This window comes from Acomys minous (assembly GCF_964271855.1).
Source record: "Acomys minous genome assembly, chromosome: 17".
NCBI classification, from domain to species: Eukaryota; Metazoa; Chordata; class Mammalia; order Rodentia; family Muridae; genus Acomys; species Acomys minous.
Window position 1 is genome coordinate 54,318,446 of NC_140500.1, and position 27,349 is coordinate 54,345,794.

Below are 27,349 nucleotides of genomic sequence, written 5' to 3' on the forward strand. Positions count from 1 at the left end.
TCATCAGGGTGTTTCTGTGCCTTCCCTCTGGGGCCACGTTAGTGGGACCTTGTCCTAGTCTGCTTTCTGTTGCGGTGATAAGACACTAATCAAAACCAGTTTGGGAGGAAGGGGTTTATTTCAACTTGTAAGTTACAGACCATAATCTAGGGAAGCAGGGAAGAAGCCCAAGTCAGAGACTGAAGCAAAGAACACTGTGGTACACTGGCTCCCAGGCTCACATTTAGCTACCCGCCACCCTTGTTTTTGTTTTTGTTTTTTAAGACGGGGTTTCTTGGTGTAACCTTGGCTTTTCTGGGCTCAATTTGTAGACTAGGCTGGCCTCAAACTCACAGAGATCGGCCTACCTCTGCCTCTACCTCTGCTGGGATTAAAGGTGTGCGCCACCACCGCTTGGCTAGCTACCCTTCTTTTATAGCCCAGGTCCACCTACCCAGGAAAGACCCTATCCACAGTGGCCTGGGCCCTTCTATATCAGTTAGCAGTCAAAAAAATGTCCCATAGATATGCCCATAGGCTAGTCCTCTTGTTTGTTGTTGTTGTTTGCTTTTGTTTGTTTTTGTTTTTTATTTTTCGAGACAGGGTTCTCTGTGTAGCCTTGGCTGTCCTAGACTCACTTTGTAGACCAGGCTGACCTTGAACTCACCATGATCCGCCTGCCTCTGCCTCCCGAGTACTGGGATTAAAGACATGCACCACCACGCCCAGCTCAGTCCTCTTGATATAGTTCTTTAGTTGAGGTTCCCTCTGACCAGGTGTGTCAAGTTGACAAGCCTAGCAAGCATACACCAGCAGTAGACACCAAGGCCGGGCCATCCTCAGATTCCTCTACAGACTCCTAGGGCCTCCCTCAGGACTGACCTGGGCCTCCTTCTGATCCCAGCTGTGAAGTCTCTTCAGAAGCCAGGTTTGCCATCAACAGCATGAAGAAGGCCTCTGCTGTGCAGCAGCTGCCTGGGTCTACAGCCACGTTCTGGAGCATCCCTCCTTTAGGTGTGCTCTTCCAAACACCGACTCCTCCTGCATGCTTCTCCCTTCATCTTCCTGTAGACAAAAGGGTAGGAAGACCCTTTCTGTGCTATTGGAAGATGACATTGAATACATTATCTCCTATTTATTGCCTTATTTTATATAGGCAGTAGGATAGGGAGTCGCCAAAGTCACAGAGCTGGTGAGTGGCAGCCGCAGGTTTCCATCCACGTCAGCCAGCCTCCATCAGCTGTCGCACAGGAGGTATGGCAAGGGAGCGTGGCTGGCACAGGACTGACAGTAGAATTTCAAATGCCAGGGGCTTGGGTTTGGTTTTGTCTTGGGAAGTCATCAAAAGTGCTGAGCTTTGAAGTGACAAGATGAGATGAGTGTCTTCAGGAGATAATTTTGGGAGTCATGTGTTGTCTGGTAAGCTACGACTCTCATCCTAAACCTGAGTATAAGAAGTTACATTTGTCTACTCGATTTCATGCATATTCCAGCCTATTGTACCAGCCCACCTCTTTAAGTGGCTGTAAGTGTCTCACTGTGTACACACACATGTGCATACCTGTCCTACGGAGGCAGGGCATAATTTGGCAGAAGACTGACTGGAGATGGCTTCCTGCCATGCAGCCACTGGCTTTATGACAACTGTGACTTGTATTTTTCACATACCTGGGCAGTGTTGGAACAAGATGAGAATACTGAGAAACAAAACCATCCCTTCACAAATAATCTAGAATTCACACCTTTGCCCAGCAACATTATTTGAGACTTCAGTTTTGAATTTCAGAGGCACGGTCTGCCTTTGCCCTTTTAATTCAATGAGTGTTTATTGAGCTCACACTGTATGGGCCAGGGCTTTTGTGCCTGGTGTTTCATGGAGGTCTGTGTTCTATAGATGAAATATGTTTATATGAAACAGCACTGTGACAATGGACATTTAAAATTCACTCAGGTTCCATGCTTAACACTTGCCATCTGCAGTACGTCTTTGGCATCCACCCTCGGTCTGATTTGCTGTTTACTGTAGCATCTTCAAATTACAAATAACACAAAATACATACCAGAGAGTTCATGCATCTGTGTATGTGTGTAGTTAAAGGTAGGCTGCATCTTTAGATGTTTTTCTCTTTTTATTTTTATTTATTTATTTACTTTTATATGCATTGGTGCTTTGCCTATGTGTATGTCTGTGGGTATGAGATTTTGGAGTTACAGACAGTTGTGAGCTACCATTTGGTTGTTGGGAATTGAACCCGGGTCCTCCAGAAGAACAGTCAGTGCTCCCAACCACTGAGCCATCTCTCCAGCCCTAGATGTTTTTCAAAATGAAAACCAGTGTTGTCTTTTGCTTGAATAGTTATAAAACTGGCATATGAATATTGTATTTATATATGTAATATTACTATGTAGTAAAATTATAGAAAATATAATGAAAGGCTTTTCCTTTTAATATATTGGGGCTATCATCACTCAGTTCAGGGTGCAGCCACAAACCATGCAAATGAGCCATGGGTCCCCATGTAGTGCACATCTGTCCTTGGACTAGCCTCATCCACATGTGGACACCTTTCTGGTCAGTAGATGCCTAATTATGTCTTCATATTAATTACCTGCCACTCTTCCATATGGTTATTTCAGAGATGCTTGAGCAGCCCCCACCACAAACTTGGGTAGTTTTCAGCCGCCTCCTGAGGTAAGCCAGCACCTGCCTGACTTCCTGTACACATTTGTTTAAGTTCATCTAGAAACAGTGGCCAGTTCAAAACCTGTATCAAGAGAGCCATATACATATATATTAGTATACTTAGGTTTTTTTTTTTTCCAACTGCCCTTCCAGGAAGTACAAGTGCCATTTTCTACCTCACAGTGATGGAGGAGGGTGTCCATTTTCCCAAGGCTTCCCAAGTGTGGTATTGTAACAGTGTTTTGTTTCGTTTTTAACACCTTTGCCAGTTTCACACAGGAAGACCCCCCTGGCTTCTACAACAATTCATTTCTTCCATTACTAAACAAAATCCAAGCCTTTTCTTACCTTGCTGGCCATTTCGTCTTTCTGTGGCGCACTTCCTGTCAGCCTGTGCCGCTGTTTCCCTGTGTTCATTCTTATAAGGCTGTATCTCAGTGTGGCTATAACCTTGGTCTCTCTTGTTGTAGCTGCTCTCGTTAGTGCTTTGTTTCATCGTTGCCCTTTGGAGTTGATTTGTAGATAGGAACCAAGTGCATTTTTGTTCGTGTTTTGCTTGTGATTGTGTCTTATTGCAAAGGCTTTCCTCCCCCCGGGACTGGAATCCCAGGGAATAGTGCTTGTGTGATTTTTCATTTCATGCCCTTAAACTGTTACTCTAAATAGCCCACTGGGGTCCAGTTGGGAGCCAGACGTGAGCACAGATCGGCTTGTATTTTCCCTGAGTAGGAGTCCTTTGTCCTGTTGGTTCTGATCTAAGTCTCACCGACCACACGCCAAGTCCCACTCACACACATACAGCTCTGCTTCTGACTCCTTTCCAGGATCAGCCCTGCATGTTTTAAACACACTTAAAGCGTACTATAAAACTGCCATGATTCAAAATACTATCTCTCTGGTAGAATAAGCCTTTCTACCTCGATTATCTTTTTCCAGCTTGTTTTTTAAAGATGTATTTAGAATCATTTTGTCAAATTTCTCCAACCCCACTCACTCTTAGCTAGAAAAAGAGAAAATCTGGTAAGGTCTTTTTTTGGATAAGCACATCCTCTTGAATACATTTCGTCCTATCAAATTGCCATCCTTATTGTTTGCCTGCGTATTTGGAAAGCACTCCCAACCCATAGCAGGGCTGAGGACAACACGGAGGACTAGGGTTCCTGAGTGCTTTACTTGTCACAGGTTGCTTCAGCACTGTTTCTCTGTGGAAGCCATATCCTGATCTGACTCTCTAGCCCATCACTCCTCAACTGCATGTGTCCTTCATGCACCTGTCAAGGTGTCCTTCGTGGCCACCACGCAGCCTTTCCTTTATGAAACCCCTGTCTGAGTACAACCGTCACCTCATAGATCTGGTTCTACGTACTGCCCTAGCAGCCTCCCCTTTTTTCCCAGCCCAGGGCATTGCCCATGGATCTGTTCTGACTTAGCTGTCAGCTCCATCACAGGCCCTGTTCCTTTACCTCTCCTGCCACTGATGACCTTGACAGGACTCTGATCTGTAGGGTGACACGCTGGCCTGTGCTTGTGCAGTGTCCCCTCACAACCACAGTCAAGCCATATGCCCTTGGAGACCAATGCTGTGCTCTCACAGAGGTGGTCCCATGGGAGCCCTGAGTCTCTCTCCTACTGGCTATATTGGCCTAGGCCTACTCTGCTTGTGGGAAGGACCCCATGTTCCCTTTATTACCAGCTGGTGTTTTGTTAGGAAGTGCTCTGGTAAGGTGTCAGTGTGCTGACATTCTTCAGACCTTCACTAAACCCTGTGTATATTGGCACACTCACCCAAATCAGCCACCACAGTGATGGCTGCTAAAGGGGGATGTCGCTCATATCTGCATGTCTCCTGTGTTCTGGATTGCCGTTCTATCACAGGAGAGTCTCACTTCTGCCTCTGGTTCTATATTAATTTGCCTGGTTCTATCTAGGGAGGCCCAGAAGTCACATTTGTCCATTGGTTTGTAATGTTTATTCTCACTTATTTTATGGAATGGCCTGGATTCTGGATGCCTTTAGGACTGTCCCTCTGTCTTTTCCCATATCTCTTCATTCTCAAATTATGTCTCAACTTGCTGGCATGAGGTCTCCAAGGTGGTCTTGATCTCCTTCTGTTCCGGCCTTGGAGCCTGCCATTTAAGGAGTTGAGAGACTTTGGATAATGATTGGACACCAGCTTCTGGGCCTGGGTGTGCTTGATGCTACTCTCATTGCTCTGGGTGTGCTCAGTAACTGAGCTGGGAAACACAGGCAAGTATGGACTACATACATGTTCACATGTGTACATATATGCACAACTATATCCTTCAGAATTTCTATCTCTGTCTATAATTTAGGTCAATATTCCTAACACATGAGAGTTCATAGCCCTCTTCCATAGTTGAAAGGCCTTCCAGAGAGCAGGAAAGAGGCTTACTATCCTCAGCACAGGAGCATTCTCAGCCAGTGAACTTCTGCATTCAGAAGCCCGCTCCCAAGCACTTAGACTACCTTTTTGCCCACCGCCTTTACTTGCCTTTGCCCCTCTTAGCAGCACACCTCTAGTGTTCTCATGGTACCCTCTCTATCAGCACCCCACTTACCTCTTGGGAGGGAAAGACTTTGCCTTCTGATTCTGGAACAGTCCAGAATCCTTCAAGGACTCCAGGTTGACAGTTTAAGAAAACAGCCAGAGCCCCATTGTGTTAATCACATGGGCTGTGACCATCACATGGGTGATGATGATCTGTTTCTTCTCCAGAGGTCAGTGTGGACCCCATAGGTTACAGCCAGCCTTGTGACTATACTGAGAGGGGACAACTCTGGCAAAGTCAAATCAGGCACTAGAGGATAAGATTGTTTCAGGGGTGCCTTCTGCACTGACTGTAGCCCCTTTTTCTCCTGAGTGACATCTGAGGTTCAGGGGAAGTGGGGCTCTGGAGAGGATCCCCTTTGGTCCTTCCTGAACCACAGGACAAGGAGTGGGACTGCCATCCTGCTGCCACATGATGGAACATACCCAATGTACAAGTGTTTTCCTGGAAACACACCACTCGATCCAAGCTTTTCCATATAGCCCCAGTATCTACATGTGTGACAGGGGAAGGGGCAGGACCCACAGGTGGGCTGAGCTTATGTGTGAGGTATCAGCTGCAAGCATTCCTACAATCCCTGAAACAGTGACTTTCAAAAACTACACTCTGAATGTACTTACACAGACCTAAATGTAATGCACAAAACTCCCAGAAGCTAATAGAGCCTAAAGGATTTAAATTTGACAGTGACTTCTTAGATTCAATACCAAAGGCACAAGCCATGAGAGAATGGATTGACCCTGGACTTCATTAAGACAGAGTGAGGGTGGCTAAAGGAGGTGCAGGTCCAGAATGGCTGCTGATCTGGTGGGGTCTAGTCTGGAAGGGACAGAGGATGAGCAGAGCTCTAGGAAAAGTGCTAGTGGGCACCATGGGGATGGATTACAGGTGGCAGAGGTTGTGCATGGCGAGGCTGGCTGTATGTGAGGCTGGAGGAGACACTCGGAGTATTCAAAGTATTCCCAGAGTCCAGGGTGTGGAAGGATAGAGTGCTGATTACAGTTAGGAACCAGAGTGTGACGGGTTTAAGAGGCTGCTTTGGGTGCACTGTACAGCAAGACTGCCCAGAAGTCAGAGCTGGGGGGAAGGGTCTAGATGTGTTAATGATGCCTTCATTGCAGACCCAGCTTTAAACCACCCACAAGGAGGTATGTGTAAGCATCACAGGCCTATTGCCTGCCTCCCTGCCCCATGTCTTGTGAAGTGACAATGTTCTCCCAAGAGCACATGGTACTGGGAATCCACTCTCCCATTTGGATGGCAAACTGAAGCAGATGATGCCAAGCACCTGAACTCAAGGCTATGGCAGTCTTGCCAGCCACGCTGATTGGGTGGGTGGATGTGGGTGCCTGTGGAGTCTTGTCATGTAGATACCCTCTGTAATGGCTGGTCTTATGTCAACTTGACACAAGTTAGAATCCTCTAAGAGGAGGGAACCTCAATTGAGAAAATTCCTGTATAAGATCCAGTTGTAGGAAAGCCTGTTTGGCATTTTCTTAATTAGTGATTGATGGAGGAGTGGCCCCATCTATGTGGGTGGTACCACTGGGTTCTATTAAAAAAAAAAACTCACTTCACCTGGGCTGCTGATCCTTGGGTCTATTTAATTAAAAACAAAAACAAAAACAAAAAATACAGGCTGAACAATCCTGAATGAAGCACACACCCACACCCGTGCAAATCCTACCACCACCACAGCTGCCATGGCCTTTGCATGTGCTTCTGTCTCCAGATTCCTGCCCTGTTTGAGTTCCTGCCCAGACTTCCTTCACTGATGGACTGCAGTGTGGCAATGTAAGGCAAATAAAAGCTTTCCTCCCCAACTTGCTTTTGGTTATGATGTTTTATCATATCAAGAGTACCCCTTCTGGATGTTTCTGGATGCCCTGCTGGGAGGTCTCCAATGTGTGCACATTCCACAGGACCAGAGGATATAGCAGGGACTCTAGCCTTGGGAAATTCCTCAGATCTGGGGGAGGTTGAGTCACGTAGGGCAGAGGCTTCCAGGCTTAGGAAGGGTGGGAGGTGAGCAGCAGGAGGACAGTGGGCTCAAGAGAAGAGCGAGGCTTAGGAGAGACACTATTTGACTGACTGTCAGAGAAAGTGGGCAGGGCCTAACCAGCCCATGCAAAAGTGGAGCCCACGCAAGTCTCAGCCACAAGAATCTGTGCCAAGTAGGACCACTGTGACTTTTAATTACTGATGCCTTGCCCACTTCAGATAAGGACTATCTGTTTTCTGATAGGTATTCTGTGCAGACCTACAGAAACAAATGTAGTAGATTATGGTTCCTGCCTTCCAGGCACCCCTGTTTAATGGAGAGACAGTTCCCACGTGACCTGCCGGCAGCACGCATGTGTGGTACTCAAGTGGGTAGTGGGCAGTGCCTGAGACTTTCAGCGGCAGCAGCTCAGCAAGGGCCAGAGAGCAGAGGAGACAGAGTCCAGAACACTCTCCCAGTGGGAAGGAACCAGAGAGGCAGGAGGCCAGTGCACAGCTCATGGCTGTGCAGTAGTGAGACAGTGGGGACCGGCCACTATCATCTTGGTGAAAGTATGTGTGGTATGGAGAAAATGCTCTAGAGATGGAAGCTTGGGAGCTGTGATGCAGACCCAGGAAAGCATGGCACATGTTGAGAGAATGACCTGATAGTGTTTTCTCTTGCCACCAGTTTATTTAGCAGCTGTTACATACAGTGCTAACAGGTGCTGGGAGTAAATGAACAACAGCAAGAGTTTCAGAGAGGAAACAGAAATGCAGCCAGTGATAACACTACACTCTGTGGGTTACCATGGTCAGCTTCTGCTGGCATAGGGGTAGGGCTGCATGTAAGCCTACAGGGGGCCCTCCATTGCATCTGTAGAGCTCTTCTGAACACAGCAGAACCTCAGAAGTTCTTCTCTATAGAAAAGAGGGGTGCTGAGCTGGGCATGGTGGCGCACGCCTTTAATCCCAGCACTTGGGAGGCAGAGGCAGGCAAATCACTATGAGTTCAAGGCCAGCCTGGTCTACAAAGAGAGTCCAGGACAGCCAAGGCTACACAGAGAAAGCCTATCTCAAAAAACTAGAAGAAAAAAAAAAGAAACAAGAAAAACAAAGAAAAGAGGGGGGCTGGAACATGGAGTTTGCCAATTTACGTGGTGGCCAAAGACCTTAGGTGATTGGAGACAGACCTAGCAGCCAAGAAAACAGCCAAAGCCTCTTGGGAACTGGAGCTCAGAAGACAGCCCCAGTTCCTATGTGAGAGGGCACACACAGACTCTTGGCCTTGGGATGCTGGAGCCATGTATAGACCATAGAGGGCTCTGAACAAGGGTTCTCTAACAGGCAGTGGGAGCCAGTGAAGATAGCAACTGCCTTGCACTCTGATGCTGTTCTACCCGGTAGTAGCAGGGAAGCATCTGGAAGCTAGGGTTGTCTTGAAGAATCTGGGGCCTGAATTCAGGTGGCCAGAACAGAGGTGAGAAGAGGTTTCTATGAGATTTAGGATCTGGACAGCTCCAACACAATCCCATGCTACTGTTTGGACTTCTGCGATACTTCCTTCTTATTGTCACCTGGCCTGGAACAGCTTAGGATCAAGTCCTATGAAAGTAGGTGCTGTCCTTCATTACACAGACCTGCACTACCTCAGTGTCTGTGCAGGTTCAACTGCTTTGGCTGCTGTGGTTGGAGTAGGGTCTCTAGGTCATGTTTTTAGGGCTCCCTCAGGGCTGGAGTAGGCTTGGTCTTTTCAAGGTGCTTTACATGTACATGGAGCCAGTACTCCCAGATACCCCATTTATAGTGAGTGCATACTCAGCTGGAGAGCACATCATATAAGGCGGGAACCAGTGTTCCTGGGTCTAGAATGATGCAGGTACTAGTGATGAGTTGGGGAGACAAGGAGGAGCAGAATAGACAATCAGGTCATGTGCCATTTGGCAGTGTTACAAACCATCATGTGGATTTGGGGTATGAAGTTTAATGTGGGACTGAGAGGCCCACAGAACCATTAGGAGAGATGCAAGACAGGAAGTTAAGGGATATTATAGGTCATAGGTCAGGGATGCTAACCCAGAAGACCTCAGCCTCTAGCACTGAAGCTGGTAGCTCTTGGGGAAGCTGCAGACATCTCAAAATTCTCTGAGCTCAAACAGTCTGCATGTCTATAAGCAAATGTATGGCTCCCAAGAACACTTCAGAGCTACTGGGGTTGGCTTCAGGCTGCTGGGCCAGAGCCCTGAAGAGTGGGGCTTCTCTCTGCACTGGTCTAGACCACACAGTGTCTCTGTCCCTGGCAGATACTGGGAACTGCTGGCCAGGGGCTTGAAGTGGGCCTGCCTGCTGTGTGTCAGTCAGCACCTGTCAGGTCCCATTCCATCATACAGAGGGCCTTTCTATTTAAATCAGCTAAGTGCCTTAGACCTAGAGGTTCCTCACTAATGAGCCAGCACCGATGGTTTCCCACTTTCCATAGCCCTTCCCAGGAACCTTGCTCCCCTGGCTTCTTGTTGTACAGCAGCAGCATCTGCAAGTCAGCCAGCCTGAAGGGCATGACCTCCACCCAAAAATACCAGGGCTCCTGGTGCCCTATACTCCCAACAACACTCCTAGCACTTAGCTTCCTTCTTTAGGATAGCCTGCATACAGCACCAGTCAAAGCTACTGCAGGGCCAGGCATAGTGTGACAGCCACTGTGAACTACTTCGCAAGGGCTGTGCTGGTGTCCTACCTTAGGACCCTTAGAACCCTATACCCATGCAGCCCTAGGATCTTACCACACAAGCCAGCCAAATACACTAGTCCTTGTGTAGTGCAGCACTTCCTCCTGCAGCCTTGGTGCATCTCCCATCAGTGACAGGGCAAGGCTCTGGCATGCTTCCATGTGTCCTGAGAGGTGTGTCCTGAGAGGTACGTCCTAGGGTCTTTATGCAGGAGAAGGCTAACCCCAGACTGCATATGGAGAAATCTAGATGCCAACCTAAGAACAGTCTGAGCCTCAGGTTCCTGGGTAGGTGGATGCTATCCATTCTAGAAGTTGCCACAGTGCCTATTATAGGGGTAGCGGTGGAGTGGCTGTGCACAGGACTAGGGCTCTGTCTTCACCCTGTCGCACTCAGCATGACTCAGCAAACACTTGACGTTTCTAGGCCTGAACTATGGACTTTCTCTCTGAAGCACCTCAGCTTTGTGGCAGGAAGACAGAGGTTGCTTAACCTGGCCATAGCTAGCTAGGCCTTGGGTTATGGGGCTTGTCACTAAGACTAAAGTAGACCTCAAAAAGCAAGCCTAGGTGGCTGGTCACAGGCCTTCAGAACAGCAGTATGGCCTTGCTTCAGAGAGACCCCCCTCTATCTAGTGTCAGCAGGGCTGGGATTATAAGAGCAAACCAGATGAGAATGTGATGAACCAGCCAAGATGACAAATTTTCCAGGTGGGAAATGACCAAAGCTCCAGAGAGAAGGGCTAAGAAAGGAGCAGGGTTAGAAAGGGCCCTTCCTTGAGGCCAGAGGAGGGAGGGTATCGAATGCCCTGAAATTGTTGTTACAGGTGGATGTGAGAAGCCATGTGGGTGCTGGAAACCAAACTCAGGTCCTCGGAAGAGCAGCAAGCTCTCTTAACCCTAACCCCAATTGAGGTGCTTCCTGATTATGCCTAAGAGCCTCAGACCTCAGCCCCAGAGACCTGTCCCGGTAAAGTCACCTTCAGCCATTGAAGACCACAGCAGCCTGCTGTTTCCCTCCCTACCCCTTGAGACCTTGGAAGGACCCTGCCCTTCCACCCATCTGGTGGTGGCAGAACACAAGTACACACACAGTTAGTCCTTCCCTTCGAGTGACAGAAAGCAGGGTCCTGTGTTGTGTTGCTACTCCTAACGGTGGCACTCCCTTCCCTCCCCTGCATCTCATCCCTTAGCCCTGTGCCTCCTACCAGGCCTTAGTTCTTTGAGGGATGGGCATCTGAAGACCAGACTGACAATGATCCCGAGTGGCATGTTGATCAATAGTGAGTCCCTGGGTCCCACTTACCCAGGGTGAGTGGCACATGGTCGATAGCAACCAGTTAACCCAGTCCCTTGCAACCTGCCTGTCTGCACAGCATCTGTGCCCTGGCTGCAGGATGGAATAGAAGCCGTCTCTGAGCAGCTGGACAGGACCTGACGGAGATGAATGTCTAGTGCGTGTGGAATCTCGTTGCTGCCACTATAATAAAAAGCCTGCTCCAAGGTCCCCACCAATGTTTCCTTGAAATTAAATAGGAGGACAGATAATAGCCAGATTCCATACCAGGCCAATATTATCAGATTGATGTCAGCAGTGATAATAGGAGAAGGATAAGTTGATGAGATTCCATTTATTAAATAAAGGGAGAGAGACAAAGGACTGGGGCTGCACGTGAGCAGGTGCACTGTGCTCACCTCCTGAGAAGCAGCTCAGAGAATGAGTAGCACCCTTGATTTGCTCTGGGAACTCCTCCTGCCTGCTGAGGCTGCTGTGCAGGTGACATCAGGGGCTGATACTATCCCCATAGTGTCCCTGGCGTGGGAGCAGGGAAGATCCTGACCCTGCTGGCCTCCTGTTGACTCTCGCTTGTCATACTCCTTGGTTTACCACTAACTTTGCTTTTCCATGTGTGGAGCCTTCCCTATAACACCCCTTTCCACGTGGAGGCTGCAAGCTTCCAGCCCATTGAGAAGCCCTGCATACTTTGTGGTATGAGCCTGTGTTTTGATTCTTTCTTGTTCCCTTGATTGTCTCTTCTTCTGAATTTTGTAGCATTTTCTAGAAGTTGAGAGTAGAGTGAAGACACAGGCTATGGAAATGGACACACCATGCCTCCATCTTGCTGCTACATGCCTTGAGAAAAGCACTTCGGCCTTTTGAAACTCATCCCTGTGTGCAGAGTGAGGTAGTGATGTCTAGCTCACAAAGCTGCTGTTTGTATTCTTGGGACATGTTATAGTTTTAGTACTGTACGTTGTCAGGGACTCCATAGTCCTAGCACAGTCTGGTTAATCAGAATAGGAAAGACCATGTGACTCCCACGTGAGTCTGGCTTTTCTTCCTAGGCTGTTCCCTTGGGTTCTATGTCCTCTTTGCCTTCTCCTTTCCGCAGGCTGCTCCTCACAGGAGGTGTCTCCTGGGGCATGGGCTACTTAGAAGCAAGATGTCTCTTTGTAGAGCTGCTCATAAGTGACTTCCCCTTTTCCTGACCAAGCTCGTGACCAGTCAGTTTACCTCGAAGTGCAGATGCTGTCTGTCTGAGTTGGGATTACTGTTTCAGTGCTGAATCACCATGACCAAAAGCAACTTGGGGAGGAAAGGGCTTATTTGGCTTACACTTCCACATCACTGAAGGAAGTCAGGACAGGAACTCAAACAGAACAGAAACCTGGAGGCAGGAGCTGACGCAGGGGCTGTGGAGTGCTGCTTATTGGCTTGTTCCTTGTGGCTTGCTCAGCCTGCTTTCTTATAGAATCCAGGACCACTAGCCCATAGATGGCACCTCCTGTAGTAAGCTGAGCCTTTCCACATGAATTATCAAATGAGAAAATGTACAATATTTTTGCCCACAGTTGGGGGGGGTTCATTTTCTCAATTACAATCCCTTCTTCCAAAAAAAGACTCTAGCTTGTGTCAAGTTGACAGAAAACTGCCTCAGTAGGTTGAGGTCAGATACACGCTGAGCCTGGCTTCCGTGCTGGTGTATGCATATTAAGTGCTTGGTAGCTCAGAAGCTAGTGCTGAGGAGGTTCTGGGCTGAAGTACCTGTGTGCCATCCTCCACTCCACTGCGTCCACCCTGCCCTGCATTATGTTGTGCTGCCACTTGAGGCACAACTCGTGCCTTGTGCGTTCTCCCCGTTTTAGAGGCTGAGAGTCCAGGTGCTAGGTGTGTGCAGTTTCTGGCTCTCTCCTCCAGTATGGGAGCTGCACTCCCGGGCTGATGAGGTATACTACAGCCTCCACCTCTGTCCTCACCCAACTGGCTCATGTGTCTGCCATTGCCTTTAATTCTCATGAGAGTGTGAACTAGATACCGCTGGATTTGGCTCATTGTACTTGTCTGTTACCTGCCTTTGCTAAGTGTATCCATAGCCACACTGTTTCCAAATAAGGTCATGTTCCAAGGCCCAGGAAGGATATGGGTGGTGAAAGAAACTGCAAGCCCCTGACATCCAAGTGTGCAGAAGGTATCAGGCTTATTCCTTCTCAGGCCACCCTCCTTTGGGCACCAGTTGCTATTGTGGAGTCCGGATTAATGTAAGCCAAGCAGAAATATAGATATGCAGTGAAGAAACAGAAACCCTGCCTGCCTTCTAATCTGTTAAGGCCATATCTGCTCCTGGCTGCTGGGGACCTGAGTTTTTGTGCCATTCTTGGTATACAACTTTGCATTTACTGATTGTGTGCTGAGACTGCGTGTCCAGGCCAGCTGAGCAGGACTTCTACAACTACCTAAGATGACACCCATTCACAAGATTGTTCTTACCCAATTGGAGCCATTTTGTAGCTCTCAGGGTAAAACTGGGCACCTTGAATGGGGTAAAGCAACTCAACGCCTGTTCTGAATGGTTTGCGTCAGCTAGCCCTACCCTGCTTCAGAGAAAGATTCACTTCAGGAGATGTGCCTCCCCTCAGAACCTTCTGTGCACAATGGGTAAAACCTTCCTTGACATTTGCCTGCCTGTATGTGCTCCTGCCTATGGAAAGGCACTGTGGCCTCAGCAGCAACAATGCTATGCAAGAGATAGATTTCAGGCAGCCCAGTTTCTCCCTGCCTAGGAACCACTATGTGTTCTCAGAAATCTGCACTCAGCTCACAGGCCCTCCTTTTGTCACTTGAAGCCTGAGAGCAGCCTTTGGCGAGGTGGGCAGCCCTCGTTGCCAGAAGAAAGCGGCCTAGTGACAAAGCTGCTCCTCTGTTCCCTTGCAGCTCAGCTTAATCTATCAGCAGCTCTGTCATGTATGTCTGAGGGAGAAGGTTGAGTCAGAGCCCTGACGGCAGGTGTGCCTCACACTAGGCCCAGGAGCCTGCCAGAGCACTTTCTCACTAAGGACAGTACACCTCATACCACTCAGAGCTGACATGGCTCTGCTGTCTGCCCAATGGCTGCTCACCATGTTCAAGGTCACACAGGAAGGAAAGGAAGTGTGCTTTAAGATTTGGCTTGTACCCTGGGGTCTTAGACAGGGGAGAGGCATTGTTTAAGGAGCATAAGACCTGGCATGGGGACAGTAATACAGGCCACCAAATATAGCTGGCAGCCAAAGGCACCCCTATGCCTGGTTAACTCTGTGTAAGGAGGATGGCTGTACCTTCCCAGGTGTGAGCCAGAGAACAGAGCCAGGAGGGAAGGCAGTGGGATAGGGGTGCAACCTGGAACTTCAGAGTGCTCCTGAGGGACCTCACAGAGAGCACTTGTCTGCAGCAGAGTCCCACTGAGAACTCTGTCCTCCAAGGCCATATAGCTCCGAAAGGCCCATAAGGACAAGTTCTTGGAAAGTTACAAAGAAGGTGACCCCACAGTACCCACAGGGCCTCTTTAGAGTGGGTAGAAGCTGGTGAGGGGGGTTTCCAGAAGCTCAGGAGAAAGACACCTCTCCCCTGTGTGCTTGAGAAGGTGATGTCAATGTAGAAACAAAGACCCCAGGTGACCTCACTGGAGCTTTTTGAGAGGAGGCCCCATTGAGTAGCATTGGGCACAGCTATGAGAATAGAGGGGCTCCTATCCTATAAGCAGATCTTCTCCCTGTGGCCTGGCAGCTTGCCACAGTGGCCCAGCCAGCCTCAGCTAAACGCAGGCCCCTCACTCCTTCACTGGCTCGTGTCTTAGGGATAGGCCTGTGACCAGGTTCCGCCCAGCAGAGAAAGATGAACAGGGTGAGTGAGGTTTCTAGGAAGAGGCCCCATGCCTACAGAGGGGCCAGCACATGAGCTCCTGGTCTAGTTCAAGAAGACTGAAAAGTCCCAGGTAGCACCCTGAAGCAAATGGTAGTGCTAGAAGTGCCCTTTCAGGTCCCTGGGCTGGGCATGAGACATGCGGGCTTGCTTCTTAAGCCCTGATGACTGTGCTGCTGCCTCTTCCTAACTGAAGGCTGTGACCTGGTTGAATTATCTTGATGACAGACAGCACTAGCCCCTCTGTGTCTGCTGCATGACTGACACTCTAAATTCAGAGGTGCCGGGCATGAGACGAGCAGGCTGGCCTGGAGCACAGCTTGCAGAATACCCATCGTTTTTATTGCCAAAGAATGTGAGGAATGGCTCATTGCAGCTTTATAACTGTCAGGTGTCGCTGCAAGTCCACCACAGCTGTTACAAAACTGGGTGAGCTTGGACAAAAACCTATGTGGACAGCTGATGGGTGGACGGCACCACCACGATGTCAATAAGCATACCCTCCCCATATGCTGGCTATGCGATGTAACTTCTCCAAACCACAGTTTTCTCATGTGGGAAAAGGAGATGGGGAGGAATAAATTACATGTGCTGCAGAGAGCCAGGGGAGGTGATGGGAGCATGTTTTCACCAGTGTGCTGCTGTGTGAGCTGCTGGGGGTTAGGCGTGAGAGAGTTAAGTGTGCACAGGCCCCTGAGTAAAGGTGTTAAAGGAAGTTTGTGGGAGGAGTGGAAGGATGAGTGTGAGAGAAGGGGGTGTGAGAGTGGGTGACTCTGTATGGGATCCTAGGCGAATGAGGGGCAGCCGTACATTTGGGAGTATGTGTGAGGTACATGAAGTGTGTGTAGCTCTGTGTGTGTGAGTTGTGGGAATACTGTGAGGGAGACAGAGGGGAAGAGACATAAGCGGACCAACAAAGGCATCTGGAAGTGGTCTACAGCTCAAAGGTGGCCACAGGGAGGAGATTACACTGTGACAGTGTAAATCTATTGTTTACTTCTCTGACACTTGTTTTGCATCATAGTTATAGAAAGTCAGCATACTCATTTGCTATAAATTCTAAAACTATTTTGATAAAGGAAGAAAGGATAGTAAAATGCCTCAAAACATTACTACAGTTATCTCTAAGAAGTGGGTTTGTTTTTTGTTTGTTTTATCTTTTGGACATCTCTAGGTTTCCTGCTTCTCGTGTGCTCAAAGTAAAATTAGAACAAGAGTGTTGTGGGGGAAATGGCATTCCTGTCACATGGCTATGGGATCAGGTCAGCAATGCACAGAAGACCCCCTGGACAGAGCCTGACCCAGCTAGCTGGGAGGCTGTCCAGTGTTGCATCAGCGGACCAGCTGAGGCCCCTGCTCACCAGGGCCCTCACACACTCTGGTGGCACTAGAGACTCAGGGCAGCAGCCAGCCAGCATACCTCAGCGTATTCAGCATTGGCCACTGGCCATAGGATCAGGCCCTGCACCTCCTCACTTGTAGAATGAGTTGACATCCAGAGCTTATCCTAGGGCCTTTCTGGGTGTTGAGTGTGAGCTATTACTTCTCATACCTTCTAATGCCAACCATCTGCTCTTGTCATCCCCCAGGCCCCGCAGAGTGGAGCCTGTGTGCTCTGGCCTACAGGCCCAGATCCTCCGCTGCTACCGTGACCATCTGCATGAGGTGCTTCTGTGCTCGGACCTGGTCAAGGCATACCAGCACTGTGTGAGCACTGCCCGCAAGGTGAGGCCACCTGCCTTATGTGTGAGCATGGGACAGTCTGTGCCTGGGCCCCTGCATTTAAATGTCCTGTCCACCCCAGACATGTCCCAGGGAGCAGTATCCCTGTCCTATTCTTCCTGGCTGGGCTTATGAAGTCTGTCCACCTTCCTGGGGACAGTGGCAAACTTCTCCCCTTTCAGTAGAGGGGCTAAGAGAAGGGCTACCCTGTTATACCCCTAGGATTCCTCAGTGGAAGCAGCTATACATCCTGCCATGTCCATCCACCCTGGGTCAGTGGCCACTTTCAGTCCCTATGTCCCCTTAGTCTATCCCATCAGTGTATCTTCAACACACTGAGTGAAACTATGGAAAAGGTGATGGTGTTGGTGTGCAGACTGCAGGAAGCTCCACTGTGCCTCTGTTACTGCACATGCCTAAAAGAGGTGAGGGACCTTCCAGGTTCCGCCTTTCCTTCCTGTCCCTACACATAAATGCTCCTGGAAACATCAGAAGCCATCTGGGCCCCCAAGACACCTCTAGACCATCCATGCAGTCTGGCACAGTGTGGGCCTTGGCACCCAGGCTCACAAGGCTCCTTGTGGCTGAGGTGCATCTACTGGAAAAACTCAGTGCCCTCTTCCAGCTCCACAGAACATGGTCCCTGGCAGAGGTAAGATAGAAGTGAGAAATCCTCAGAAAAGATTAGCTTCCAAAGGCAGTTAGATGGCAGAGGCACTCCTAGGACAGCTCAGGACACGTGAGGGCCCTCCAGGTGCAGGGCTATGTACCTCCCTGTAGCTATGCAGAGCTCCCTATAACAGGACCCTGATTACACAGGTGTATTCTTCCAGTGCCTCTTAGAAAATCCCTCGCTGTTAAGCTAGAGAACAGGAGGGCCTTGCTTAGGCAGAGCAAGAAGTTGGCCAGGCTGCACTAGGCCTGGGTGGGGGAAGGGGGGACGTCAGACATGCTACTGTGAGAGTAGAGAAGGAAGCTGGGGCTCTGGAGTTAGAGGTGGTGCTGCTATTATTACTGCAGAATGTGTTAGGTAAAGGCCTGTGTCCTGCTGGGCAGTGAGAAGAGAGCCAGTCCAGGTCTCAGGCCAACTAACTGACTAGTAACCAGCCCTGCTCCAGGGATGTCCACAGTCCTGTGCAGTCTGCGGGAGCCCAGGAGCATGGAGCTGAGGCCTCTGGCAGCCCAGGCCTGGGCCATCACCGGGGAAGAAGAGGGCTCAGCTGAACTCTAACTGTTCTCTTTGAAGGGCTGAGGAGCAGCATCCTTCCTGGAGCCTTGAAGAAGGGACTGATCATGGGACCACAGACCCCAAGCCATGGCCCCTGTTGCCCTTCAGTCTCTAGCTGGGCACCCATATGCCTCTGAGCATGGGGCCACCATGCTTGAGAAACAGAATGTGCTACTGACCGAAAACAAATAAAGCAGATGTCTTTGTTTGCAGTCATTCACTCATTGGCACACAGTCACTTCTGTTGACTCTGTGTCCAGCCGTCTGTTGGTCACCAGTGACACAGAGCCTCACAGACAAACTGCTTCTCTGGGGCAGTATGAGGCCTGGCATGGGGGTAGCATGGGAACACATAGCAAAAGTGACCGTGGAGCGAGTATGAGAGGAGGGGAAAGTGGGTTTTTCTTGGAATGCTGCCAGCTTCCAGGAGGACCTTCCGTTTGCTCTCAGGAAAGCTGGTGGATAATTGCAGGAGAGAACAGAGCTGGGAGGAGTGGGCCTCCGATGGGGAGGAACAAGGTGGTCTATAGCTAAGGGACAATGGGCATAAAAACAAAAGGAAGTGGAGGAAGGGCAAAAGGGCTGGGGAAGCCAGGCCTTGGGCACGGGTAGTGCTGTTAGTCAGGCATTCTGCTCTCACAGGGAGGGACAGACTGAGGCAGGGCCAAGTCAGAGAGCACCATGGTATGCAGATGCCCTGCTCTCCTGGGTCGGAGCAGGTGTCTGAACATGAGATAGTAAGAAAAGGTGCACACTTTCAGGTCTGTGACACCACTATGGTTCAAACAGTTGTTTGAACCTTGCAGTTCTCAGCCTTCCCCTATGCCTGCACATTAAGCACCAGAAGCACACTATAGCCTGCATACTGTCACCATGGGGTTTAGTGGAGCTTGGGATCTCTGCCTCTGTGCTGGTGACCTTGTATTTCCTGTTCAGGGAGCCCCTGAGATATCTGGAGCTGAATGCCCCAGACTCCAGCTTAGTGGCACAGAAATCTCTGCTTCCTCAGAAACCAGGGGAGAACTAATGTTTGGGAGGTTCTCCCAACGCACCATCTAGGCAGGTTTGTGTGATGGTGTGTGTGTGTGTGTGTGTGTGTGTGTGTGTGTGTGTGTGTGTGTGTGTGTGTGTGTGATGGTCTTATTCAGCCACACTGTGGGCGTCATGGTCAGGGAAGGCATCCATGGCACCCTCCCTTAGTGTCCGTAGGGAAGAGAAAGAAGGCCCTGGCCTGATCCCTGCAAGGAGGGAAAGACCTGCTGGAATGAGACGGGTCACAGGTCACAGGTCACATGGCTTAATGACCTTAAGTGACACCAGAGCTGTCCTCCATCTAGGAACAAAGATTCTTTCTGAGCCACCCCCAGAGACCTGCTTACCAGACATCATCCATCTTGGGAATCCCACAGCAGTAACTTGCAGACATTCCTCCTATTCAGCAAGCTCAGAATGGTCCAGGACTAGGCAGCAGACACCGCCAGGTGTGTGCGCACCTGGGAACTAGACTGCACAAGCCTGTGCCAGCTCACTCTGCTGGGAAACAGGCCGCCTCCAGATCTGGCATAAATGGTACAGTCTATGTGGCTTCAAGCATTGCTGAGCAGAGTTCCCATCCTGGTCCCTTTCAGCTTCCCTGTGCCTTGCTTACTCATGAGTCTGCAGGTCAGCAGGTCAGCAGGCAGCCACTGACGCCTAGAATCTCCTCACTTCCCTGCCCAGCAACTGCCAGGCCACACTGCTTCCCCCAAGTGTTTCTCTGCAGGCCAGGGCTGGTCTCCAGCTCAAGCCAACTGGGCAGGAGCACCAACAGATACATACACCCTCACCCCTGGCCTAAAGCCTCTAGTCCAAGTGCCTTGGTGGCCCAGCTGGCTGCCTGAGGAGGAGAGGGAAGGCTGCCTTGGCCTCAGGGCTCTGTAGAACCATGTTCTTTGGGATCCGCAACACTAACCAGCCTCAGCTGGGGTCTGTGTAAAGAGGCCCTGGAGATAAAAAGCAGGAGCAGTGTGACAGGAAACCCCACTGTCAGGGGGCTGTGAGGTTTATCTACAAAGGCTTTAGGGTCCTGGGCCCAAAAAGCAGAGCTCAGAAGAAGCTGACTTGGGACAGCCTGGGGAACTCCAGTCTCCAACAAAGGTCAGGGAAGTGTGGGTAGTGCAGATCCTAGGGGCTAGATAGTGTTCTGTATGGCATCCAACCCTCCTTGTCCCCTATACCCAGAGTCTCAAGCCTAGCTGCCTGGCTATGCTGCCTCTTCACCACTAGTGCCAGCCATGGAATCACAGCAGAGAGGAAGATCCTAATTGGCTTTCACTTGTCATTCTAAAGCTGAGAGACACCTTATTCTCTGAAATGATGAGTGTCTAAGAGCCAAACAAAGGAGGCTGACTTGGTAGAAAGTGCTAGGGAAAGCAGAAATCCAACACAGGAGATTAGCCATTTCAGAGTCATTCCCCATAAAGAAAGCACAGAGGGGACAGTGCAGTGAACTTTCCCTTGTGTGAGGCTCCTATTCTTGTAAAACTAGCCCATTCAGAGTTCAGCTTGAGGACTTGGCACCCAGAAGGAGCACTTTCATTCTAGAATGGTCTTGTCTGCTAGGGCCCTACAGAGGCTAATCTGAAAGATGGCCCTCTGTGAACTGTAGCAGTGCTCATAGCCCTGGGCCTCCCAGCATAGTATCTCTCCACACCAACACACACACACACACACCTTTCTGCTCTTCTTTACCCGATGCTTGGTCCTGAAAGCAGGTTGTACTGCTCCAACTGCAAGTAGGCCTGCCATCTCCCCAGAACTCAAGGCACCCCCTAGGCCTCTGTTCTCCCTTCCCACTGCACCCCAAGCACCCCTCATTGCAGCAGAATTTCGAAGCTTTCCATGAAACCTCTGCGTCCACCTCCTAGCACCACCCTGACAGAGGTAGCCCATCAAGACAGGTCCTTGAGCCTCCATAACTCCTGGGAGTGGGGGCAGGGCAGGACTGAAGAATGGACAAACTGCCCATCACCTAAGTCTCCATCCAGTACCTCCTGTACCTGTTTGCCTCTGGAATGTTCTTGCCTCCAACTCAGGGTGAGAGAGTAGGCATGTGGCTACCAGCGAAAGAACGTGGGCCTCAGCCCTCAGGACCTCAGTTCAGCAAGTCCCTGAGCTTCACTTTTCCTGTCTGCAAAACAGATGAAGCAATGTCCAGGATTTCTAAGGAATGTCTGGCCTGTTTGTTTCTTTGACAAACAACTGAAGTTTGCTGAGGAATCCTCCCCTCCCAGCCCTAGTCTGGCATCCATCCATCTCCTTCCACAGAGGAATGGGGTACCCCAAAGTAGAGTGGACAGAGGCACACAGCGAATGGTCAGAGAGACCCAGGATGAGTCAGACCTGAGGTTAGCAAAGCTGCTTCCTTTTCAGGTGTGTAGGCAAGCAGGTTTTCTGTCCTTTGCAGAAACCCCAGGAAAGAGCACGATTGTTGATCAAACCCTGTCACAATATCTTGACTTCCCTTCTTCCTGAGCCAAGCTATTGGGCTGGGGAGGGGCAAAGATGAGGCAGCACCCTCCACAGGCACCCAAGAGGCACTTTAGCTCAGGTGTGGTCAAGTCTGAGGTGCTAGTGCTAGGATGGAAGATTCCTGAGCCAACTTAGGCCAGGCCAGCCGAGATTTGAGCTGTCACCTCACCTAGGCACTTACACACCCTTACAGGCCCAATGCTGACCACAGTACCTGTATCCACACCCCAACTTTAGTACTCCCAAAGGAATGAAGGTATGCTAACTGACTCTATTAGATTCCTTGTCTCTGCCTGTTTCCCATGGGTAGGATTGAGTGAAGGAGGAATGGCTTTTTACTTCACTTTCCTCTTCCTGGGCCACAGAAGTTGTGTGCCCAGTGCGCAGATGGTATATGCAAAGGTGCCCAAGTATGCAAGTGTGGGTATGCACATGTCCGTTTCTGCATGTGCACAAAGGACTATGCATATGTGAGAGTTCTGTGTTCACATGGGCAGGGGCATTTGCGTTGCTTATGTCTCTTCTGTGTGTGCTTGTGTGCCTAGATCTGTGTATCTGCCCACAGCTGGCCAGGATCCCTCCGCACACCTGCTGTTAGAGGCTTTCCCCAGCCTGGACCTTGTCCCATTTCCATACCTTCCCTGATGCCAAAAGTATGCTTCCCTTTAGGGTGTGTATGTGGGGGGGGGGGGAGGGGGGATGTTATGCGTGGTATGTTCCTATGTATATACTTGGTGCCTCCAGTACCTTGCCTGGGGGAGGGGTGTGTCAGACTGTGTGTACCTCAAGGATGTCCTGAAGCAGTGCTGGTAATTCTTGCTGCTGGGGAACAATGTGATGTGTCATTCCCAGTCCAACCAGGAAAGCAGAGAAAGCCATGGTTATTGAGGCCAGAGAGAACAGAAGGCAGGGAGCTGGTCACGGAGATAGAGGAATGGAAACCTCAGCTGAGTGCTGTGATAGACTTTAGATGAGCAGCAGCAGGAAGCACCCAGCCTGCCAGGGCTAGAGAAGCACAAGGAGAAAGGATCGCTGGCACCATGGGGGTGCAAGGTGTTGCTCAGGGAGCTAGAGGCACAGCTGCAGAGGGAGGGCTGCCCGTGGAGGAGAAGGAACAGTCCCGGGCTCAGTGTGCTTCATCTCATCCCCCACCATCACTGTGCCTCCCAGAACTGAACTGGCCACAGCAGGGAGCCAGAGGTCTGGGGAGCCAGAGGCTCAGGCAGGTAGCTAGCTATGGCGGCCCCTGCTGAGAAGGCAGGGTCTGAGTAATGGTGCAGCTGCTCACTGCTCTGTGGTGGCGTGTGTGCCTGTGCCTAGATGACCATGAGCAGTGGATATCAGTGCAGGTGTGGACATGGGCCTGTGTGGTTTATACCCTGTCTTGGCAGGTAGTAGACAGCTGGCAGAGAAAGATACCAGCAGCCAAATCTAGCACTTAGCAGCCTTTAAACAGGAACCACATCAGTGTGCATATTTGCTTAAAGCCTTACACAGCAATATGGGGTAATTACTGCTAAAATCATGCTCATAGATAAGGATGGTATGGCATAGAGAATGTTAGTAACTTGCCAAAGATCACACAGGAAGATCCAAAGACAGGACTCAGAGCAGCCTGGCCCTCAACCCTGCCCTCAGACTAACACTGCCCTTCTATTGGGGGTGGGCCCTGGCTGTGTCCTGGACAGAGCTGCCCTCTAACCTGCTCCTGAAATGCCCTTGCCTGTTCCTGGCTACCCAAAGGGTGACCCTGGAACATGTCCAGTGTTGGCTATAGAGACTATGTAGCTACAGCCCATTCCTTCTTACATGGCATTACTGTCTGCAGAGGTCCATGACAAGGAGTCAGATTTGAGCCCAGTGTCAGCACTCTGGTAGCCTTGAAGCTCTTGCAAATTGGGACAGACTAATTCTGCCCCGCCTTGTTCTCCCATTGTCACCCTAGATAGATGCACCTAGAGTTAGTGCAGGGACTGAAAGGGAATAAGAGTACCCAGTACAAAGCAGAGTGGACACTGTGACTTCCTGGGGGAGTTCACTGGGTGAAACGTATCAAGCTTTGTCTTTTTTTTTTTTTTTTTTTAACTTTTTATTGATTCTTTGAGTTTCACATCATGCACCCCAGTCCCTCTCATCTCCCTGTCCCTTCATCTCTGCTTTTTTCTCTTGCAACCTCCCCCACAAAAGAAAACACACATCAAAAACACCAAAAACAAAACAAAAAATCTCATCATGGAAGCTGTAGTGCATCACAGTATGTCCCTCTGTCCACACATCTTCACTTGTAAATGTTCATTGCAGTGAGCCGTTGGTCTGGTTCGGGATCTCTGGCTTGTGTGACACCATCAATATTGGACCCTCATCAGGGCTACTCCTGGTTATCCTGCTGTTGCCCTGTGTCGTGGAGATCCTACAGCTTTGGATCAACTGGACTGGCCCTTTCACACATCACAACCTTTCACCAATGATACAGATTTTGGAATGGGCCAATTCTGGGCCCTGGATCTGGACCTGCATGGTAGCTGGGCTGATGAGCCCACTGGCTCTCCCTATCCTCACCGACAGGGAAAGCTCTCCACACTGCTCTGGCTGTGCCACCAAATGCTGCCACTGGCAGGAGGCAGAGTTAACTCTCTTGTTCTTATGCCCTCAGGGCCAGCTCACCACACCCATCTCTCCAGAGCCAGGTTCACTATGCTGCCCAGTCAAGACGGGGTGGTGGAGGGGGGATAGCTCTCCTGCTCCCACACCCTGTGGGGGCTGGCTCACCTGTACGGTTGCCATCAGAGACAGCTCCACTGTGCAGGTGGCAAGGTGGAGAAGACATCACACCCACACCACCTCACCCCAGGTGGCTTACCTACTCCCCCTTTCACCAGGTCCAACACTACTGTGCTGCAGCTGCCAAGGGGCAGGACCAACTCCCCCAGTCTTATGATCCTGGGATCTCCTCTCCTGACTGCCTCAGATAATGAGGAGCAAAGGGGCAGAAGACATCTTTCTTCCGCCCAGGCCACCTCACAGCAGAGGAGTGGCAGGGCCAGCTCTCCCGAGCTCTCACACTCAGGGTGACTCACCTGCACCCTCTCCACCGGGGCCAACTCTACTGTGCTGCCCAGACAAGGTACAGGGCCCAATGTCCCCATGTGCTGCAGCCGATGAGGGATAGAGACAGCTCAGGGCCTGCTCTCTGAGTGTCACACCCAGTAACCCTGGACACCTACCTGGTCCCCAACGGCTGCCCTGACTAGGGACATTCCCATGTTTTCTAGTGGTGATAGGAGCCTCAAACATTGACACTGACCCCCTACATCTGTGTAGCCACAGACTCAGACCTGGCCCTCAGCAACAGCTTGGACTGGGACCTCACCGTGACCCCTGGTCCCAGGTCTGGCCACTGACGACAACTGGCTACTTACTACTCTCTACCCACAAGTCTCCAGTTCCATCTCTCTTGATAATGCTCAAGCTGTTCCACTTCTCTTTCTCTCCCATCTGACCACCACGTACTCATACATTGTGGTAGCTCCCACTGAGGGCTGGTCACACAGCTGGCAGGCCCCTGGGTACCACCCTTTATCCACACTGTGTGGTGTGGCAGCAAACAAGTGTCTATGTGCTGTGTGCTGGAGGGCAGGTCTGTGGGTGGCATGGCTGTCTGAGGGGCTCTGTCTCTTCCTTCTCCTGTGCTGCGCTGCCTGAATTTTATTTTATTTTATTTTGTTTTTATGAATCCTAGGCATAAGACAGCTTTGGCCACTAAGCAAGGCATCGAGTTACAATAAACAAAGGACTGCCATCGGCTCTGCCCCTAACTGATATAAGAACACCACTAACAACTAGGTGTCTCTTTGCTCATTGCCAGTTGGGGGAGCTTTGCCTTTTAAGATACAGGATCCCAGGGCCAGAGAGATGGCAGAGTGGTTAAGAGCACTGGTTGTTCTTCCTGATGCAAAACACACATACAGATAATACTAAGTAAATGTACAGTCTCAAAGAACATAGTAGCCGTATTCCTGGCTACTTGGGAGGCTAAAACAGGACAAGTGCAAGTTTGAGGCCAACCTGGACAGCTTAATAAGACCCTGTCTCTAAAATAGAATATTGGAAAGGTCAGGGGATGTAGCTCAGTAGAGTACTTGCCTAGCAGCCAGGCTCTGGATTCACTGCCCTTTACTAAAAACAAAGTTTACAGTTTAACAAAAAGCAAGCAAACCAAAGCTTTCTGTGTGCTGTTTACAAGAGACAGCACCCTAATTCTGAGGGCCCAAGGTGACTGAAAAGAAAAGGGTAGGAAACAATATGCCTACAGCTGCCTGCAGGAGAGCAGCAGAGGCTGTGAGGTGAGACAGAGGGTACTTCTAGGCTGAGTCTTGGAAGCAGTGAAGGGACATTTGAGACAGGAGCAGGACAGGAGCCCTTATTCACCATACACCAAAGCTGCAAAATACACAAGGCCAAGTTTGTAGAATGGACCAAAGAAGCCCACACTGGCATTTACAGATTCAGGGTTTGCATGCCTTGTGTCCAGTGGTTCTCAGAACTGGTGCTAAAATGTGTGTGTATAGTGTTCACATGAGTACGTAACAGCATTGATCTAGGCTTCTGCTCAGGCCAAGATGTAAAAGCCTGACCAGACCATCCCAAGTCAGCTCTTCCACTGGCCATGAGCAGCTTTTGAGCCACCTACCCTTTCTCTTTACATGTGTGGATACAGCCTGCCAATGAAAGAGGCTGTGATTCCCACTGTATTCCTCCAAGACCTGCCACTGTGTGCTGTTGGCAGGCCTACACTGGGTCCTCCCTCCAGGAGGGACAGGCTGAGGACCCGATCCTGCATCTGAGAGGGAGTGGGAAGTCCTCAGGTTGGCTTTTGTGCTCAGCCTAGGGTGATTTGAAAGGTTGTCCTTGCAGGGCTGGGCAAGGCCATTGAAGACTGTCTGGCAGCCCTGCTTCTCTGACACATCCCACAGGCTCCTCCTTGCTTCCACATCACTATACAGAGGATGAGTGTCCTAGCATAATCACTGTGTCCTGGTTACTATCAACACAGGGTCACACCCAATCCTTTTTCTCACGTGGTCAGAGTCCAGCAAAAGAGATGGGTGTCCAGTGTCGGATGAGTCCATCAATGAGAGACCCCCTAGAGCTCAGAGCCTGGGTGCTCCAGCTCAAGGATAAACAAAACAAAAGGGGGGATTGGAAAGGAAATGTTAAAGTCAGGATCAAACTGGAGCTGGCTCAGTGAAGGACTAGAGACAGTTGCATGCCTATGGGTGGGGGACACAAGATAGTATGATTTATCTATAAGCAGAACCACACCCAGCAAGGGTGTTAGGGACTTGCTGTGCAGTACAGAAATGAATGCGAGCCTCTTGGAATTTAAATTAAAAAAAAAAAAAGTTACCAGGATACAAAAATGTGTGCATATCAAGAACCAAGCATGCTATTGGTTCTTCCTTGAGAGGTTGAATATATGTGTAATTAACACTATTTCCTAATGGCCTAAGTGGACCTCATCTATTTTTTTAAAAAGTCTCACATATCCCAGGATGTCCCCAAAATTCAACTGTGTAGCCAGGAAGTGACCTTGCTTTTTTTTAAAAAACTTTTTATCGATTCTTTGTGAACTTCACATCATGCACTCCAGTCCCATTCCATCTCAATGTCTGTTCATATCCTCCTTCTGCCCTTGCAACTTCCCCCCAAAAGAAAATTTAAAAGAATAAATAAATAAGTAAACAAACAAATCTCATCATGGAAGCTGTAGTGT

The 27,349-nt window shown here is 49.9% G+C and overlaps 1 protein-coding gene across 2 annotated transcripts in view; it reads left to right on the top strand.

The window, feature by feature from the left end:
• The window catches only part of CHCHD6 (coiled-coil-helix-coiled-coil-helix domain containing 6), a 213,048-nt gene extending 194,770 nt beyond the window's left edge, over window positions 1–18,278 (top strand). For both annotated transcript variants that reach the window (XM_084766374.1, XM_084766375.1), the window contains 2 exons: window positions 16,706–16,841; window positions 18,085–18,278. In XM_084766374.1, the coding sequence (XP_084622500.1) occupies window positions 16,706–16,841; window positions 18,085–18,090 (142 nt within the window). In that variant the 3' untranslated portion in view covers window positions 18,091–18,278. The remainder of the gene's footprint in view (window positions 1–16,705; window positions 16,842–18,084) is intronic.
• The last annotated feature ends 9,071 nt before the right edge of the window (window positions 18,279–27,349 follow it).